The 21,239-nt window shown below is 42.0% G+C and overlaps 1 protein-coding gene across 3 annotated transcripts in view; it reads right to left on the reverse strand.

Annotated features, from left to right (window-relative positions):
* Positions 1-6,929, reverse strand: part of LOC132889693 (GTPase IMAP family member 9-like) — a 99,490-nt gene extending 92,561 nt beyond the window's left edge. For 2 of the 3 annotated variants that reach the window (XM_060926444.1, XM_060926443.1), the window contains exon 1: positions 6,862-6,926. In XM_060926444.1, coding sequence (XP_060782427.1) covers positions 6,862-6,886 — 25 coding nt within the window. In that variant the 5' untranslated portion in view covers positions 6,887-6,926. Of the gene's footprint in view, positions 1-6,861 lie in introns of all 3 variants that reach the window. The other variant, XM_060926442.1, reaches the window with a different exon arrangement.
* Between the last annotated feature and the right edge of the window lie 14,310 nt (positions 6,930-21,239).

Below are 21,239 nucleotides of genomic sequence, written 5' to 3' on the forward strand. Positions count from 1 at the left end.
GGAAATCCGAGCTGAAGAGGAATATGCAGCTGCCAGAGTCAAGCTTAGCAGGTCTGTCCATAAAGTTCATGCTCACAAGGATGTAGACAGCTGACTGACTGAGATACAGTCCTTAAAAGCAGATGTCAAAGAGTTGAAATCATTGTTCACTTCAATGAACACAAAGTCTTTCAAAGAAGTGGATGGGGATAGAAGGCCTGGTTCAGTTGTCCAGGGCCCTGTGGCTGAAAGCTGTGAAAATGCAGAGGTAGCCGCACTGAAGAAACAAGTCCAAAGGTTGCAAAAGAAAATGTCATCCAAAGTGACCAAAGTCTCTGATGCGCCGGCCAGTGAGAGTAGAGCCATCCAGACCTGCTCAAAACCGCTAAAGGCCAAACAAGATTAGGGGATCTGATGACAGCATTTGCTACAGGTGTGGTGAAAATGGACACTTTGCCACGAAGTGTCAGAATGCTGAAAACCAGAGTAAAGTCATACAAAAGCTCATTCAGTCTCTCAAGAGAGCAAAAGAGGTACAGACACCAAGCCAAGAAAGCAAAAGTCCTGACACTGTCTGCTTAGTCAAGAAAAGTGAAGTGACTCCAGTAGGAGGCAGGAACTTTCCTAAAGGGCTGATAGGTCCCCCCTCAGTTGTGCACTTGAGAGTGAATGGCCAGCTGTGTGATGCGGTACTCGACAGTGGATCACAAGTAATGATTATCTTTGAGAAATGTTACAAGCAACATTTGTCAGATGTCCCTATCCATCCTGTGTCTGGCCTAGCCATCTGGGGCTTGAGTGACACTAGCTATCCTTACCTCGGCTATGTTGTCGTGGATCTTGAGTTCCCAGAAAACGTCACTGGTTCCAAAGAATCCCTCTCTGTCTTAGCATTGATCTGTCCTGGCCCCAGCACTCCAGACCAGATTCCGGTTATCCTGGGCACCAATGCCAATCTTTTCAAGCGTCTGGCCACTATTTGCAAAAAGACAGCCGGCATAGATATTGCTCAGACGTTGGGAATCAAAGCTGCCAAACAAGTCTACAGTAAGGTCCCAGTAGCCTGTGAGGGTGAAGAAGATATTGGATGTGTGAAGTGGATGGGCCCTGGCCCACTGACCTTACCTGCTGGGGGTGTCCGTCGTGCTGTATGTCAAGTGACATTAGAGAAACCATTGGACAAATATGTGCTGATGGTGGATTCTTCGCCCACGACACTGCTTCCTGCTGGTGTGCTGCTGCAGGCCATGGTAGTGCCAAGCTCAGAGGTAGATGTGAACCACTTCCCTGTGCTGGTGCGCAATGACTCAGTATGAGAAACAGTCCTTCCAGTTGGGACAGTGATGGGAAACTTATGTGCTGCCGATCCTGTGACGTCTGCCTTACCGCCCAAGATAAAGACTGAGGAAATGAAAAAAAATTTGACTCTCGACTCCTTGACTTTGGTGACTCACCTATCCCAGAGCAGTGGAAATCAAGGCTCCAGAAAAAGCTTTCAGAGAGAGCCAGTGTGTTTTCCCTACACGAATGGGATGTGGGGCTTGCGAAAGGTGTAGAGCAGGGGTCTTCAATCCTATCCACAAAGGGCCAGTGTGGCTGCAGGCTTTCATTCCAACCAAGCAGGAGCTACACCTGATTTCACTTGTTTAATCATTTCACCCTCGTCTCCAGTCAACAATCAAGTGAGCCTCCAATTTGGCTGTAATGAAAGCCTGCAGCTACACCGGCCCTTTGCGGATAGGATTGAAGACCCCTGGTGTAGAGCATCATATCCACCTGTCAGACACAAGACCCTTTAGAGAATGGTCACGGAGATTAGCTCAGGCAGACATTGAAGATGTGCACAAACACCTGCAAGATCTTCTTAAAGCTGGCATTATCAAGGAGTCTCGTAGCCCATATGCCTCACTGATAGTTGTAGCAAGAAAGAAGAACGGTAGTGTTCGAATGTGCATAGACTACAGGACACTGAACCATCGAACTGTGCCTGACCAATACACTACTCCTCGCATTGACGATGTGCTCGACTGCCTGACAGGGAGTAGGTGGTTTTCTGTATTAGACCTGAGGTCTGGTTATTACCAGATCGCAATGACAGAAACTGATAAGGAAAAAACAGCCTTCATATGCCCGCTAGGGTTTTATCAATTTGAAAGAATGCCGCAGGGAATCACTGGAGCGCCCGCAACATTCCAGCTGATGGAAAGAGCTGTAGGCGATATGAACCTGCTCCAGGTATTAGTTTATTTGGATGACCTGATCGTCTTTGGAAAATCCTTAGAGGAGCATGAGGAGAGGCTTCTCAAGGTGCTGGATCGACTCGAAGAGGTGGGACTGAAGCTGTCTTTAGACAAGTGCCAGTTTTGCCAACCAAAGGTAAAATATGTGGGGCACATAATATCCGCAGACGGCATCGCCACAGACCCCGAGAAAGTCAAGACCGTCACCAACTGGCCTTGGCCTACAGACCAGAAGTCATTGAGGTCCTTCCTTGGATTCTGCGGGTATTATCGGTGGTTTGTGGCCAACTACTCTGTGATTGTCCGACCCCTCACAGAGCTCACCAAAGGGTATGCACCCATTCACAAAAGCAAGCAACAAGTCAAAGACCAGACTAAGACCTACCTTAAAGACTCGGAGCCATTTGAAGACAGGTGGAACCAGGCTTGCACTGATGCTTTCCACCGCATAATTCAGTGCCTCACCAACGTGCCAGTCCTTGCGTTTGCGGACGCCAACAAGCCTTACATCCTGCACACAGATGCCAGCATGAAAGGGCTTGGTGCTGTTTTGTATCAGGAATACCCAGAAGGACTCAGGCCAGTGGCGTTTGCCAGCCGAAGAGTGAGTGCTACTGAACAGCATTATCCAGTCCACCAGCTGGAATTTCTAGCTCTTAAGTGGGCGGTTGTAGATAAACTCCACGATTACCTATATAGAGCAAAATTTACTGTCTGGACGGACAACAACCCACTTACCTATGTGCTAATGACAGCCAAACTTAACACAACAGGACATCGTTGGCTGGCTGCCTTAGCAACATATGATTTTGACATCAAATACCGGCCAGGCAAGACCAACATCGATGCCGATTTGCTGTCCCAAAACCTGGCGGATGAGGTGGAGAAAGGAAAGTGGGAGGAGATACCCCAGAGTGGAGTGAAATCCATCTGTCAGAGGGTTTGCACTACAGAGTCATCGGGAACACCTCTGCGATACATTGATCAACTTGAAGCGTCCCCTGAGTGCATCCCTGAGGTATTCGCTTTTCCAACTCACCTCAACTTTCTTTCATTGAGGCAGATGTCCAAAGCTGACTTGAAAGAAGCTCAGCAGAAGGATGACATCATCCAGAAAGTGATGAAAGCCATGCAGCAAGGTAACTGGCCAAATGACAAAAAGCAGAACTCAGAACTGAGTCTATTCAAGAGAGAGCGAGACTGTCTGGTGCTTAAAGATGGACTACTGCACCGGAAGAGTCAGAAACCCTCTGGGGGACAGGCTACCCAGCTCGTGCTGCCTGTTGAGTTCCGAGAGGCTGTTCTGCGGTCCTTACATGATGACATGGTCATTTAGGAGTGGAGCGGACGACTGATCTCCTGCACAGTAGATTCTATTGGCCCAAGATGGCGCTGGACGTTGAACAGTATGTCAAGGACTGTGGAGAATGTATCTTGCACAAAATCCCTTGCAAGAAGGCTGCACCCCTGCACCAGATTGTAAGCAGTGGCCCCATGGACCTTGTATGCATTGATTTCCTTTCCATGGAACCTGACTCAAAGGGAATAAACAATGTATTAGTCATGACAGATCATTTCACATGGTACGCACAGGCGTTTCCTACCAGGAATCAAAAAGCACTCACTGTGGCCAAGGTCCTGATGGAAAAGTACTTTGTGCATTATGGTCTGCCAAGCAGAATACATTCAGACCAAGGAAGAGACTTTGAAAGTCGGTTGATTCGAGAGCTCCTGATGATCCTGGGGGTGCATAAATCCTGTACCACACCATATCACCCTCAAGGGGACCCTCAACCCGAAAGATTCAATCGCACTTTACTGTCAATGCTTGCCACATTGGGGCATGAGAAGAAACGTTCATGGAGTCAACATGTTCCATACGTTGTCCATGCCTATAACTGTACAAAATGTGACTCCACTGGATACTCACCGTATCTACTGATGTTTGGAAAAGAAGCTAAGCTGCCAGTAGACCTGTGCTTTGGCACTTCTCCTGATGGCTCCGGTGACAAACACCATTCCCGGTATGTGGAGAAGCTGAAGGGAGATCTGCAAAAAGCCTATGAACTCGCCTGCAAGTCAGCAGATAAGTCACACCAAAGAAACAAAAGGGCATATGACCATAAAGTACGTTTCCAGACTGTTGACATTGGTGACGGAGTACTCCTGAGAAATCTTGGGCTGAAAGGCAAGCACAAGCTTGAAAGCTGCTGGAGCTCTGTGCCATATGTCATAGTCGGTAAACTATCTAATTTACCAGTCTACCGGGTGAAGCCTGAAGATGGAAGCGGAGGAGTGAGAACAATACATAGAGATCACCTCTTGCCCATCAGTCAGTCCATGAGAATGCCGGAGGGCAAAGATCATGCAGATTCGACGGTGAGACCAAAGACACGTCTACAGAGACAGAACAGACACCTAAGAAAGACAGACATAACACCTGCAGTGGAAATGGAAGACACTGACTCATCTTCAGACATGGAGTGTGGAGGAACTCGAAGATCCTATGGAGAATACCTGCAAAAGCTCATACCTAGGAGGACCTATGAGGAGCCTGCTGCTGATGATTCCCAAAGTGGACACAAGGGATGTGCCCATGAACCAAGTGCAGAGGAGGAAGGAGTCTCTACGGAAGAAAAGGAAGTCCAGGGAGAATTGGATGAAGTCCCTAAGGAGGAGGAACCTCAAAGCAATGCTCCTGAAAACATATGTGTGGAGGAAGGTCAGTCAGGAGATGAAGTTGCCAGTGCCCACTCCACTGACTCTGACCACTCTGAGCCAGACCAAGCAGACTATAAGACACCTGTTAGTACTCCCAAAACTAAGCCTATGTCTATGACAAAGACTAGCAGAGATCTTGGGCCAAGAACTAGTTCTAGGAGACATGTCAAGCCTGTAATTCGTCTGACTTATGATGAATCAGGAAGGGGTATCATTATCCATAGGGGTATCATTATTAAACTAGGATGTTAAGTTTCTCTAGAATATTTCCTTAAGCCTATATGGTATAGGTTGTCTCATGAGGACATGAAGACAGTTCGAAGGGGGAGGATGTAGCCCTATGAAAATTAGGCCTAAGTTCAGGGAATAATAAATAGGAATTAATAAATAGTATAAATAGAATGTAAAGACAATAAGTTCATTAATAGAATAAATAGGATTTAAAAGGTTAAACTACATATGTTTGATATTGCATATTGTGTAAAAAGAATAGAGTTTCAGGGGTTAATTTCATGTATTGAGTTATTTACATGATGTAAAATGTATTTTGTTTTCTTTATGAATAAGTTCATGATACTGAGAATGTATTAAGTATCTTTTATTTTGAATACTGTATCAGAAGAAATTCAAAGATAAAATTTGCATTTTGTTTATTGTCTTAGCCAATGAGAAGTTAGTGTAAAGTCATGTGTCAGAAGGAAGTGGGGGTAACGTGCTGAAACGAAAAAAAAAAGACGGACGAAAGGGGAGAAGACATGTTTAACTGAGCTCCATGACACAGCTATATTTTACAAGGGTAAAACACTCAGTGAAGCATTGCTGTTTATGAATGTTGATAGACGAACGACTAGTGACTCTTTCGGAAGCACTGTACAGTAGTGTAGCTGTGTTATGTTAAGTTAATTTGAGAATTCGGACTGAAACCTCGAATTGCACAAGAAAGCTAACTCGGCTAGAGCTAGCGTATTAGTCGTGGACTTTGCTCGAGGTATCCTGCTCGGACGCCTTCACACATTGTTCAGACTGCCCAGCAAAACACACGAAGACGAAGGGACAGAGGAATCCAGTGGACAACTCTGATCACCAGACATCTTGGTGAGCTGCTAAGAAGACTCGGCGCGCTCACGGCCAGGGCGGCGGCCATTGTTGCTAGCAGGTGTTTTTTGCTCTCTGCGCATTGGCGCGAAGTAGCCTTTGTGTTTGTGGCTTCTACGATCCCGAGCTTCATGTCAAGCCTGCACCAAATCATTCGCGAACTCATTGGGTACCCAAGGTATTATTTAGTTACATTTGCCGGCTATAGGATTTTACTGTGAAGGTTACTACTGAGGTAATTTATTGTTACTACTAAGGCAATTTACTGTTACTACTAAGATTACTTACTATTACTACTAAGGTTACCTACTGTGTAACTGTGAACTATTTGGTTTAGTGGTCAATGACCAATGTTTTTGGGGTATTTTTATTTTGAAGTATTTGAACTGAAAACTGTTTTATTTATCTAAATGTGTACAGATGTAAATATATTTTTTTCTAAGTAAACATTTAAATTGATAATTGCATTGCCATGGTTTATTAGATTTCAAGGCTTTAGCTAATAGGTAGAAAGGTAACAGTTATTTGGAAAGCTTACATTGAGTGACAATTACAGTAATTTAGGTTTAAAGCAAGATATAAGTAACACTCTGAGTAATAATATTTTTGCTGCTTAGTTATTATTGTATTTAGCGAAAGACAAAGTAAACATATGGTACACACTTATAGTTAGAGATAACACTTTATTTAAAGAATTCGGGTTAGCCACCCCTATTATTTGCCCAGAACAGCAAAGGGGCGCTACATACACTTTTTATATCCACTGTATTTTAGTTATCCATTTTAAGACAAAATGAATTACTAGTAAAAGTTTAAACAGTCTCACCTTTCTGAGTTTCCATTGTGCTCATGTTAATGCTGAGATAAAGGGTTTCTCTGTGCTGAACTGATGTCGTTGTGGTAGTCGTTTGAAGCTGCTGTAGTAGCTAGTGTTTATATACTCAGATCATGACACACACCCTTATTTTTTCTGAGCTATGAAAACGACTCTACATTATGTCTGTGCTATTGATGTTTATTATGTGGCAGCTTCTCTGGAGTGGATCTCTGAAACGCAGTCCTTTAACCCCGGGTCACAAAGTTCCCAAAAGAAAATTCACCAGTTTGTTGGCCCAAACTGGAATGACAGATAATGTTAATAATGTCTTCTAATCTACAACTGTAAAGCTGATGAGGTGTGGCACTTGGCCTGTGTACATCGTTTTGTTTTAAATTAATTTTATTGGAATTGAAAATTTATTTTGAACATATGCAACAACTGAACCACCCATAAGCATACAGTGGTGCTTGAAAGTTTGTGACCCCTTTAGAATTTTCTATATTTCTGCATAAATATGACCTAAAACATCAGATTTTCACACAAGTCCTAAAAGTAGATAAAGAGAACCCAATTAAACAAATGAGACAAAAATATTATACTTGGTAATTTACAACCCTGATTTCAAAAAAGTTGGGACAAAGTACAAATTGTAAATAAAAACAGAATGCAATAATTTACAAATCTCAAAAACTGATATTGTATTCACAATAGAACATAGACAACATATCAAATGTCGAAAGTGAGAGACATTTTGAAATTTCATGCCAAATATTGGCTCATTTGAAATTTCATGACAGCAACACATCTCAAAAAAGTTGGGACAGGGGCAATAAGAGGCTGGAAAAGTTAAAGGTACAAAAAAGGAACAGTTGGAGGACCAAATTGCAACTCATTAGGTCAGTTGGCAATAGGTCATTAACATGACTGGGTATAAAAAGAGCATCTTGGAGTGGCAGCGGCTCTCACAAGTAAAGATGGGAAGAGGATCACCAATCCCCCTAATTCTGCGCCGACAAATAGTGGAGTAATATCAGAAAGGAGTTCGACAGTGTAAAATTGCAAAGAGTTTGAACATATAATCATCATCTACAGTAGCCTGGGAAATCCCATGCTGCTTTGCACAATCGTTCCGATCTGAAAAAACAGCATGGAAACTATGGTCTAAAGGCTCGCCTGAATTAGGGAGCCAATCAGAGAGTGGGGAGGGGTGGAAAGACGGTGACGCGTACTACTCGACAAACAGAAGCTTGTAGTTTATTTGGGACTGTTTACGGATCACATTTAACATGGCGGTGAATGTCCAAATACGGAGGGTCCAGCTTCTCTCATATTTGTCTTGCACAAACGGCAGTAATCGTTCGGTGCCATTGTTTTCCTATTTTTGTTTTGCCTTCTCTTTCTCTTTCCTTCTCTTCTTCGCCTCTTCGTCTTCTTCTTCGCTCTAACTACATCACCGGGTACAACTGCCATGATTGGCCATGGGCTACATATACGCCAAATGATAGACATTCGCAACGTCCAATAAACGGCCGTTGACAATCGTAAACCACACCTCCCCTACGAGAAATTCAATAGGCAGATTCCAGACCATATTTCACTTGTGATATGATCTGGTGTTAACCAGACTACATCTACAGTGCATAATATCATCAAAAGATTCAGAGAATCTGGAAGAATCTCTGTGCGTAAGGGTCAAGGCCGGAAAACCATACTGGGTGCCTGTGATCTTCGGGCCCTTAGATGGCACTGCGTCACATACAGGCATGCTTCTGTATTGGAAATAACAAAATGGGCTCAGGAATATTTCCAGAGAACATTATCTGTGAACACAATTCACCGTGCCATCCGCCGTTGCCAGCTAAAACTCTATAGTTCAAAGAAGAAGCCATATCTAAACATGATCCAGAAGCGCAGACGTCTTCTCTGGGCCAAGACTCATTTAAAATGGACTATGGCAAAGTGGAAAACTGTTCTGTAGTCAGACAAATCAAAATTTGAAGTTCTTTATGGAAATCAGGGACGCCGTGTCATTCGGACTAAAGAGGAGAAGGACGATCCAAGTTATCAGCGCTCAGTTCGGAAGCCTGCATCTCTGATGGTATGGGGTTGCATTAGTGCGTGTGGCATGGGCAGCTTACACATCTGGAAAGACACCATCAATGCTGAAAGGTACAGCCACGTTCTAGAGCAACATATGCTCCCATCCAGACTACGTCTCTTTCAGGGAAGACCTTGCATTTTCCAACATGACAATGCCAAACCACATACTGCATCAATTACAGCATCATGGCTGCGTAGAAGAAGGGTCCAGGTACTGAACTGGCCAGCCTGCAGTCCAGATCTTTCACCAATAGAAAACATTTGGAGCATCATAAAACAGAAGATATGGCAAAAAAGACCCAAGACAGTTGAGCAACTAGAATCCTACATTTGGTTTGGTTTGGTTTATTTATGGATATAGGAAGACAAAAGGTATCCAAGGGATTACATGTAAAAGCGTAAAACAGTTATTTCCAACATGGTCCCTGGTGGAAAAGGACAAGACATACAAACACATGCAACAGATATCACACATACATTCACATTTCTAAGTCACCTAATTCTCTACTTTATTCCACAAAAAAACCCTGACCTTTTGTTTAAAATCCCTTTTTGTTTCTGCCATTTTAATATTTAGTGGAAGGCTATTCCATAACATAATTCCTGTATAAAAGAAAGAGTTACGTGCCATGCTCTTTGCAGATGGTACCTTGCAAGAGCGGACACTTGCTCTTGTTTCATGGGTGTGTTGAGTATGCACCATTACAATTTGGGATCCCAAATACTTGGGGGCTATACCATTAATAATCTTGAACATATGATTCAATTTTAGCTGTTCAACCCTTAGCTTTACAGGCAGAAAGTCCACTTTCTTAAAGGTCCCATGGCATGAAATTTTCACTTTCTGAGGTTTTTTAACGTTAAAATGAGTTCCTCTGACCTTCTTAAGTCACCCCAGTGGCTAGAAATTTCATAATGTGTAAACCAAACTATGCCCAACATTTGAGAATGGCGCGTCAAAACGGCGCGTTGATAAGCTCTTCCCTTTACTACGTCAGCAGGGGAGATGATCCCCAAGCCCCCCCTCTGGATTCCCACCCACTGTATGGATTGCCCCGCCCAGTTGTAGTGAGGAGACCATAGAGGGAGGACACAACAACATGGCATCACCTAAGAGAGCGAAACATGGAAATTGCGCTGTACATGGATGTGACAACACAGAAAGGAGTCTGTTTTTACTGCCGACGGGAGAGCCCCTGAAGACGCAGTGGCTTAATTTTATTTACTTCAATAATATGCCGTCGAGTCTACCTAAGACGGTGTATGTTTGTCGGAAGCATTTTCCTGAGGAATGTTTCCACAACTTGGGACAGTACAGGGCAGGTTTTGCACATCAACTGTCACTGAAGCCTGGGTCCGTACCAAGCATCCCTGCCGCATCAGCCACAAACACCGAACAAGTAAGTGTATAACTGTTAAGTCATTTTGCCGTGTTTTAAAATTGGTGCGTTTGCAATGGCTACATTAGCTGTGCAGCTAACCGCTTCCTGCAGTTAGCCAGGTACTCTGTGCTACCTCTGTTATAATAGCCAATCAAAACAGTTTTTACAAAGACACCCACATTCTTTTTTTAAGTCACTCATTCATTTTATTTGTTTGTTTGTTCAGTAAAAACCCAAACATTTGTTGAATTTATTTTATTTCCTCGTGTCGCACCTTAATGACATCAGCGCGCGGTATTTTTCCCTGATTCTGGGCCGGGGTGTCGTGAGTGGCAGAGCAGCTCCATCGCTGCGATCCATTGAAAGTCAGCCCTAGATCCAATCTTTTGTCGGGAGCCGAGGTCACGCGGGCGGCCCTCCAGCGGCACCGGCCGCCCATGGAGGCAGCGGTTCTCCCAGGGGCGAGTTGGGGGGAGGAAACGGCAAAATCCCCACTCCTCCATGGTAAAACTGCTCAGTTTTACCATGGGTCTCAGGCTGAAAAAAAAACAAAGTCCCAGTTTTACCATAGGCTCGAGTTGTACCATTTTTTTAGACAGGGCGGACGGACCAGGGCATTCGCCCGCCTGGCCGTGCCCGACGAGGAGCGCTCTTGGCCGGCTTGGGAGGCAGACAGCAGCCCCTCCCCCTCCTCCCATGGCACGCCCCCACCCTCTACCCTTCCCCACCTCCTGCTTCTCATTAGCAAAACGACGCACTGGGAAAAGCGCTGAAATGGGGCTTTCTTCCAGGAGGCTATATCTACGTTCCGAGGTTTCATTTCGAGAAAGGCTGCGGATATAACATCCGGAAGCCTCCACGATCCCGTTTAAAGCATCAACAAACCATCATGCCATGGGTCCTTTAAAATCATTAAAAGTAACATGATATCTAGATGGTTTACACAATATAAAACGGATCATGTTGTTCTGCATAACCTGCATTTTATTTTTAATTTTCACTGTCAGGCCACTGTACCATGCTGAACAAGCATAGTCAAAATGGCACTGAACAAGCGCTGACACAAGAGGTTTTTTTATTTTAAAATCTAACTGCCTTGTGTTACGGTATAAAAATTTCAATTTGGAAGCACTTTTAATAGCTTCTCAGCAATGGAAGGACCGGTCAAAGTCTGATCCAGTGTTAAACCTAAATATGTAACCGTTGTCTTTGTTTGAATTTCATTACCATTACATGTGACTTTTAACTCGGGTGCCTTTTTTATCTTTTGTTTGGTACCAAATAAAATGCATTCAGATTTCCCCACATGTAATGACAGTCTATTATCTAACAGCCACTCTCTTACATTACTCAGCTCATCAGTAAGGGTTTCTTGAATCTGAGAGATGTTTCTACCAGATACAAGTAGTGAGGAGTCATCAGCATGGAGAATTACTTTACATTTAACAGCTGCTGGCATATCATTTACATAAATAAGAAATAACAAAGGGCCTAAAATTGAGCCTTGGGGCACCCCACAAGATATTTGCAAAGGTTCTGACAATACTCCATCATAATCACAGATTTGACTTCTATTTGATAGGTATGATTTGAACCACTGTAATGATGCCTGGCCAAAACCTATGCATTGCAACTTAGATAAAAGAATTGAATGGTCCACAGTGTCAAACGCTTTCTGTAAATCCAATAAAACCATGCCAGTATAATTTCCTTTTTCACTTTCTTGTCTGATGTAATCACATAGGTGAGAGAGGCATGTGTCAGTGGAGTAAGCAAATCTAAAACCAGATTGGAGGTCATATAGCAAGTTGTTCTGGGACAAATACCTCTCCATCTGATCAAAGACCACTCTCTCCAAAATTTTGGACAAAGTTGGCAGAATTGACACTGGTCTAATTTTTAACATCTGTCCTACTATTTTTCTTGAATAGAGGGAGTACCCTGGCCCATTTCATTTCAGTTGGCACTTTACCAAGTTGTATAGACAAATTTATAATATGTGCAATAGTGCCCCCTACAACATTAGCACTGTCCTTAATAAATCTGGCTGGAATTTGATCCATGCCAGTGGCCTTGTTGGTGGATAAGGATGCTAACATCTCCCCTATCTTTTCATTTGATACTGTGCAAAGATCAAATGAGTCAGGTGATACGTCTTTGTAAATGGTCCTCAGAAAGGATGCCCCAAAATTCCCAGATCCTATTGGTAGATGTGAAGCCAGACTGGCAGCGACCGTAGTGAAAAACCTATTAAAATGATTCGATATAATCTCATCTCATCTCATTATCTCTAGCCGCTTTATCCTTCTACAGGGTCGCAGGCAAGCTGGAGCCTATCCCAGCTGACTACGGGCGAAAGGCGGGGTACACCCTGGACAAGTCGCCAGGTCATCACAGGGCTGACACATAGACACAGACAACCATTCACACTCACATTCACCCCTATGGTCAATTTAGAGTCACCAGTTAACCTAACCTGCATGTCTTTGGACTGTGGGGGAAACCAGAGCACCCGGAGGAAACCCACGCGGACACGGGGAGAACATGCAAACTCCACACAGAAAGGCCCTCACCGGCCCCGGGGCTCGATCCCAGGACCTTCTTGCTGTGAGGCGACAGCGCTAACCACTACACCACCGTGCCGCCCTTCGATATAACCTTTTTGTCAAAACAAATTGCATTGTCAATATCAATCCCGGTGTTACAGCTGTTACTATTTGATTTCCCAGCACCAATGTCTTTAAGGATTTTCCACAGTTTCTTTGGTTGGTGGATATTGTCTGACACTGCTTCAGCATAGTAATCAGTTTTAGCTTTCTGTATATGATATCTTGCTTGGTTCCGGTTATATACATATTTATCAAAATCATGTTGAAGATTGGACTTAGAGTATTTTCTGTAATAGTGATCTCTCTGTCTTATTAAATCAATTATTTCAGTCGTCATCCATTTGGCTCTCTTTTGCTTTACTCTCATCTCTCTCATTGGTGCAACCATGTCCAATGATGCTAAAAATCTCTCCTTAAACAACTTCCATGCCTGATCAGGATCCTTACTGTCCATAACTTTACTCCAATCCTGATCGGCAAGTTTTAGCTCAAAAGCCTCCTTAGAATATTGTCTTGTACATCTTATCTTTATGGAATGATGAGATCCTGATCCTAATTTACCCTTAGATGTCTTACGAGTACAGAAAATAACTTTATGGTCACTGAGACCAATGTCCAATATCCCAGAGCAGCAGATTTTTTTACTATCAGTAACCAGTATCAGATCCAAAATAGATTGAGTGCATATCTACTCTGGTTGGCTCAATTATAAGTTGCTGTAATCCAAACACCTTGCAGAAATGTAAAAACTTTTTAAGAAGTCCATTTTTAGTGGTCAGCAACAGATTAGTATTAAAATCACCCAAAAGGATGCATTCTTTCTCCATCAGCACATTACTATCAATACACACTGATTCTAAAAGTTCATAAAAGTCATTTTGTTTTGGGGGTCTGTAACACACCCCCACCAAAATCAGCTTTGTTTTGGGCAGTCAAATTTCAACCCAAGCAGTTTCCAATGAGTCTATCTGTAAGTCCAGGCAAGGGGTGAATGATAAATCAGTCCTAATAAAGAGACATACCCCTCCTCCGTTCCTATTGCGGTCTCGCCGGTAGCAGTTGAAACCAGGCAGTTTGATCTCGCCGTCCTCAATGGAACTGTCTAGCCACGTCTCAGTCACAGCAATCACTGCGGCTTTTGTCCTTGCGATGAACTGCCTTAACTCTTCAATTTTCGGAAGTAAACTCCTTGCGTTAAGGTGAATAAAATGTAGCCATCTTTGATTTAAAAATTCCAAGGATGTATCCCCTTTCTCGATCGTACTGTCATCCCCACCGAAAGATGCATCATCCTCTCACGTAAAATCCAGGATATCGGGGGAGCACATTTCATGCACACAACAGGCATTACACACCAGCTTAATGTTTGCCTGTGCTTTGACGGCCAAAGTGTATGTTTTACGGTCTATGTTTGCACATTTTATGTGAACAAACTTGTCACACAAATCACAAGCAATTAGATTTGCATTTGATCTCACAGTCTTCCCACAGTTAGGGCATGGACACCTAGGTGTTTTGCAGGTGGATGGTCCAGGGCAAGGATGAACATCCCCGCATAGCAGCAAACTTTCTGTGACAACCAGTAGCGTAACATTTATCCTTACTTCTCCAACATTTCTCCTCCTGGTGCGTTGTTTGTTGGGGGCATAATGGAACGGTTGAATTAATTTATTAAACAGTTGGTGATATCCGAAGGGTATTTGACTGGAATGTTTGTTACCAGCTGATTCAACAAACAAACCTGCTTCCGCGTTTTTGCTAGCCGCAAATGAGTTGTACAGTCCTACGATTTGACAAAACGTCAGCAGGAAAAGTAGGATAAACTGTCCGTTGGCCATTTCATTCACCAACTTGACAGAAAAAAGTCTCTAAAACTTTAAAAACATTTAAAACTTTATTCTGGTGGCTTGATTCTGGTAGAATGGGCACATGTTTGGGGTAGTTTACTATAGCATTTTATATATATATATATTAGACAAGAATGGATTAACATTCCTATCCCTAAACTTGAGTAACTTGTCTCCTCAGTCCCCAGACGTTTACCGACTGTTGTAAAGAGAAAAGGGGATGTCTCACAGTGGTAAACATGGCCTTGTCCCAACTTTTTTGAGATGTGTTGTTGTCATGAAATTTAAAATCACCTAATTTTTCTCTTTAAATGATACATTTTCTCAGTTTAAACATTTGATATGTCATCTATGTTCTATTCTGAATAAAATATGGAATTTTGAAACTTCCACGTCATTGCATTCCATTTTTATTTACAATTTGCACTTTGTCCCAACTTTTTTGGAATCGGGGTTGTATTTATTGATGAAAATGATCCAGTATTGCATATCTGTGAGTGGCAAAAGTATGTGAACCTCTAGGATTAGCAGTTAATTTGAAGGTGAAATTAGAGTCAGGTGTTTTCATTCAATGGGATGACAATCAGGTGTGAGTGGGCACCCTATTTTATTTAAAGAACAGGGATCGATCAAAGTCTGATTTTCACAACACATGTTTGTGGAAGTGTATCATGGCACAAACAAAGGAGATTTCTGAGGACCTCAGAAAAAGCATTGTTGCTCATCAAGCTGGAAAAAGTTACAAAAACATCTCTAGAGAGTTTGGACTCCTCCAATCCACAGTCAGACAGATTGTGTACAAATGAAGGAAATTCAAGACCATTGTTACCCTCCCTAGGAGTGGTCGACCAACAAAGATCACTCCAAGAGCAAGGCGTGTAATAGTCGGCGAGGTCACAAAGGACCCCAGGATAACTTCTAAGCAACTGAAGGCCTCTCTCACATTAACATTAGCCAATGTTCATGAGTCCACCATCAAAAGACCACTGGTGTGCATTGCAGGGTTGCAAAGAGAAAGCCACTGCTCTCCAAAAAGAACATTGCTGCTTGTCTGCAGTTTGCTAAAGATCACGTGGACAAGCCAGAAGGCTACTGGAAAAATGTTTTGTGGACAGATGAGACCAAAATAGAACTTTTTGGTTTAAATGAGAAGCGTTATGTTTGGAGAAAAGAAAATACTGCATTCCAGCATAAGAACCTTATCCCATCTGTGAAACATGGTGATGGTAGTATCATGGTTTAGGCCTGTTTTGCTGCATCTGGGCCAGGACGACTTGCCATCATTGATGGAACAATGAATTCTGAATTATACCAGTGAATTCTAAAGGAAAATGTCAGGACATCTGTCCATGAACTGAATCTTAAGAGAAGGTGGGTCATGCAGTAAGACAATGACTCTAATCACACAAGTTGTTCTTCCAAAGAATGGTTAAAGAAGAATAAAGTTAATGTTTTGGAATGGCTAAGTCAAAGCCCTGACCTTAATCCAATCGAAATGTTGGGGAACGACCTGAAGCAAGTATTATTATTAATAATAATAATAATAATAATAATAATCTACACATATGCACTGCATCCCATATGTTGCTCATATCCATGTAATAGGATTCTCTACTAACTGCAGCAGTAGTGGTGAATTTTTCTTGACATCTGTGGACTAGCATGCAAATCAAATTCAAATGCCGTTCAGGCACAACAACCTTGCACATCTCACATTTTCTAGCTGCAAGGTCAGAGAAGGTGCACAATACAAAACATGTTTGTGACAGTCCCTGAGGTTAATGGAACACTTACATTGGTGCTTGAAAGTTTGTGAACCCTTTAGAATTTTCTATATTTCTGCATAAATATGACCTAAAACATCATCAGATTTTCACAAAAGTCCTAAAAGTAGATAAAGAGAACCCACTTAAACAAATGAGACAAAAATATTATACTTGGTCATTTATTTATTGAGGAAAATGATCCAATATTACTGTGAGTGGCAAAAGTATGTGAATCTTTGCTTTCAGTATCTGGTGTGACCCACTTGTGCAGCAATAACAGCAACTAAACATTTCCAGTAACTGTTGATCAGTCCTGCACACCGGCTTGGAGGAATTTTAGCCCATTCCTCCGTACAGAACAGCTTCAACTCTGGGATGTTGGTGGGTTTCCTCATATGAACTGCTCGCTTCAAGTCCTTCCACAACATTTCGATTGGATTAAGGTCAGGACTTTGACTTGGCCATTCCAAAACATTCACTTTATTCTTCTTTAACCATTCTTTGGTAGAACGACTTGTGGGCTTAGGGTTGTTGTCTTGCTGCATGACCCACCTTCTCTTGAGATTCAGCTCATGGACAGATGTCCTGACATTTTCCTTTAGAATTCGCTGGTATAATTCAGAATTCATTGTTCCATCAATGATGGCAAGTCGTCCTGGCCCAGATGCAGCAAAACAGGCCCAAACCATGATACTACCATCACCATGTTTCACAGATGGGATAAGACTCTTATGCTGGAATGCAGTGTTTTTGTTTCTCCAAACATAACGCTTCTCATTTAAACCAAAAAGTTCTATTTTGGTCTCATCCGTCCACAAAACATTTTTCTAATAGCCTTCTGGCTTGTCCACGTGATCTTTAGCAAACTGCAGACGAGCAGCAATGTTCTTTTTGGAGAGCAGTGGCTTTCTCCTTGCAACCCTGACATGCACACCATTGTTGTTCAGTGTTCTCCTGATGGTGGACTCATGAACATTAACATTAGCCAATGTGAGAGAAGCCTTCAGTTGCTTAGAAGTTACCCTGGGCTCCTTTGTGACCTCACTGACTATTACACGCATTGCTCTTGGAGTGATCTTTATTGGTCAATCACTCCTGAGAAGGGTAACAATGGTCTTGAATTTCCTCCATTTGTACACAATCTGTCTGACTGTGGATTGGTGGAGTCCAAACTCTTTAGAGATGGTTTTGTAACCTTTTCCAGCCTGATGAGCATCAACAATGCTTTTTCTGAGGTCCTCATAAATCTCCTTTGTTTGCACTTCCACAAACATGTGTTGTGAAGATCAGACTTTGATAGATCCCTGTTCTTTAAATAAAACAGGGTGCCCACTCACACCTGATTGTCATCCCATTGATTGACTCTAATTTCACCTTCAAATTAACTGCTAATCCTAGAGGTTCACATACTTTTGCCACTCACAGATATGTAATATTGGATCATTTTCCTCAATAAATAAATAACCCAGTATAATATTTTTTGTCTCATTTGTTTAACTGGGTTCTCTTTATCTACTTTTAGGACTTGTGTGAAAATCTGATGTTGTTTTAGGTCATATTTATGCAGAAATATAGAAAATTCTAAAGGGTTCACAAACTTTCAAGGTCATTATTATTTATACCTGTGTATTGGTTTGTGCAGTACAGCACTTTAGAATGAATAGTTACACTTGCTTTACAACATGCTCATGCTATCAAGGAATAAGTGAAGTGATTAAGATCAGAGAGTAAGTATGAATGACTCATGGAATCATGAAAATGACAACCTTTTCCAAGATATGCTATCATTCACTTTGGACTTTGATAGGTTTACCAGCAAATCACCCATCCGTTATCTGTAACCGCATATCCTGTGCAGGGTCATGGGCAAGCTGGAGCCTATCTCACCTGACTATGGGCAAGAGGCAGGGTATCTTTATCAACCTTGCAGCTGATAAAGATCCCTTTGGCCACTGGGCTCGAACCCAGAACCTTCTTACTGTGAGGCGACAGTGCTAACCACTACACCACCGTGCCACCCCCAGCAAATAATATCAATGAGAATTAGTGTATTTTTTTTTTTTGTGGTTTTCAGAAGCTGATGCTTTGGTACAATAGTATAGGTCGATAAATGTTTTTTCAATGTAGTAGTATTTGGACTAAATGGCACACAATCATTGCCAAATCATCTCTCTCTTTTCAGAGGTTTATACTTGCATCGGTAAAAGCTGGTTGAGTGCCAAAGTCAACTGTAGTCAGAATAGCAGTCAGAGTTGCTAGATACATTCACCAACCACTTTAATAGGAACTTGTTCTTGATTCTAAGATTCCTGTTCTTGGCTGCAGGAGTGGAACCCAATGTAGTCTTTTGCTGTTGCATGCTGAGATGCTTTTCTGCTCAGCATGGTTATAAAGAGTGATTTATATGAGTTGCTATATCCTTCCTGGGAGCTCGAACCAATCTGGCCATTTTCCTCTGACCTCTCTGATCAACAAGGTGTTTGTTTCCACCCACAGAACTGTCGCTCATTCAGTGTTTTTTGTTTTTCACACCATTCTGTATAAACTCTAGAGACTGTTGTGTGTGAAAACCCCATGAGATTAGCAGTTTCTGAAATACTCAAACCAGTCCATCTGGCACCAACACCCATGCCACAGTGAAAGTCACACTTTGAGATCACAAATTTTCCCATTCTGATGTTTAAAGAAGTGAACATTAACTGAAGCTTTTGATTTGTATCTGCATGATTTTATGCATTGTGCTGCTGTCAAGGGATCGGCTGATTGGATAACTGCATAAAACAGCAGGTGGATGGGTGTTCCTAATAAAGTGACCAGTGAGTGTATAAGCAAAAACAAGTTCAATACAGATCAAAACTATGCAAGTTGAGTTTATGCTGAAACGCTTGTTAAATTGCTCCTCAAAACCCACAACAATGTGATGTTTCCAAGTTAAATACTTTTCAGCAGGCATGTGTCTGAGCAAAAGTGTCTGATTTTTCTTTAAATGTGAATCACTAGCTTGTATTGGTATTACAATACAATGTAATTACTACTATCTATTTTCTTTAAGCTGTTGACTTCTTTTACTTTGTATATGAAGAATGAAGGATAGCTGGACAAAAATTCTGGTGTGATGCTCTGTCTGTAAATCATCAGTGATGTAACTTCTACTCTGCAGACATTTTTCACTTATAACTCCTAAGAACTGATGAATATCTTTCTGCTTTTTGTGTGTGTGTGAGAGAGAGAGAGAGAGAGAGAGAGAGAGATACACATCCTAAGCTCTTAAAAAAAACCTTTATCACATTATGAGTGAAAAAGAAAATTACTAGCTTTGAAACACAACCCTATGAGGATGGTCAAATAAAATTTTGAATAACATTGCTCTAACAATAGTGCTGGCTGTAATTCAAATCACAGTTTGATATTAATGCATGGCAGATTATTAATCTAAGCCTAATAATAAATGAGAGTAGAATACATGCTGATATTTAGATGTGTTGCTGAAGTGAAGTGCAGCTTTCTGTAAGACGATTATTATTTAGTATTTATGGAAGGAGTCTTGGGTGTTGGTGCTTTGCTCAGGATAGAGGATTTTGCATTTTCTGATTTCTTAGTAACAAGACAAGATGTACTTTTTATTCTTAACATATATTAAGAGGCACAAATTGAGCCCACGTTATACCATTTGCATTGTTGCGGCGACCTGCCGCGAGGAGTGTCTGAACGCAGGCTCACATGATTGACAGCTGCCTCCGCTACTCCCTGCTATGCTGAATCGCAGTGCTACGCTGCCAGCGCATGGCTTGGCGGCACGCTGCGCAGAACAGGTGAAGCCAATCACAACGCTAATTAGCAGGGCAGCGGTCTTTCTAGAACAATAGGCGGAGTTGGCGTTCAGTCATTCAGTTTGTAACGAAGCAGCAGCACAGCAGTTGCAAAGAGAATTTGCTACTAACGCAAACTTTACAGCACATCGGGGGAAAAAAGGACGAAAAAAGGCTACCGGTAAGCCCACTGAACTTTTTATCTGCAAATGCAAACGCTGCGCTCGCAGTAATCCGTGGGCATGAGAAATGTTTGTTTCTTACCTGTGTTTGGTTTAATGGTTTAAACTTCTCAATCGCCAATGCAGTCAGGCAGAATCTCTGGCGTTTGCATGTTTCCATGTTTAGTAAACTCATAGCTTGCTGGTAGTTGCTAACGTGTGTCCTTCGTTTCATTACATTAGTTTAATTTCATTAGTTTCCTTTCTCAGTGGCGTGCAGTAAAATATCTTCAGTTAATGTGCACAAACTGCCTGTTAAAGGGCTAATGGTTAAAATGGTTAGAAGTAAATGGTTCTTAGTTTAGAACTGGGTTTCTGTTCATTTATGTTTGTTTAGTGAAATACTGACCTGGTTGAATGTTTGTTCAATAACATATTGACCAGAATGATTGAACAATGGACTTTTGTTAATCATTTTATTTTTGTGTTTTTGTATGTTTAAAGGTTTTTCACCTTCTACTACTACTTCTGAAAAAACTCTACTATACTTCTACTACTACTACTACCACAATTCTGTTACATGCCAACTTTCTACTACAACGTCAACTCCACTGAAAATCAATAAAAACACAAGACGAGTGGAATCCTGTGTCCGAGTCCTTCCCTTTCAAGTGTGGGAAACCCATGATGCTCACATACACTTGACAGTG

Source organism: Neoarius graeffei, chromosome 7 (assembly GCF_027579695.1).
Source record: "Neoarius graeffei isolate fNeoGra1 chromosome 7, fNeoGra1.pri, whole genome shotgun sequence".
NCBI classification, from domain to species: domain Eukaryota; kingdom Metazoa; phylum Chordata; class Actinopteri; order Siluriformes; family Ariidae; genus Neoarius; species Neoarius graeffei.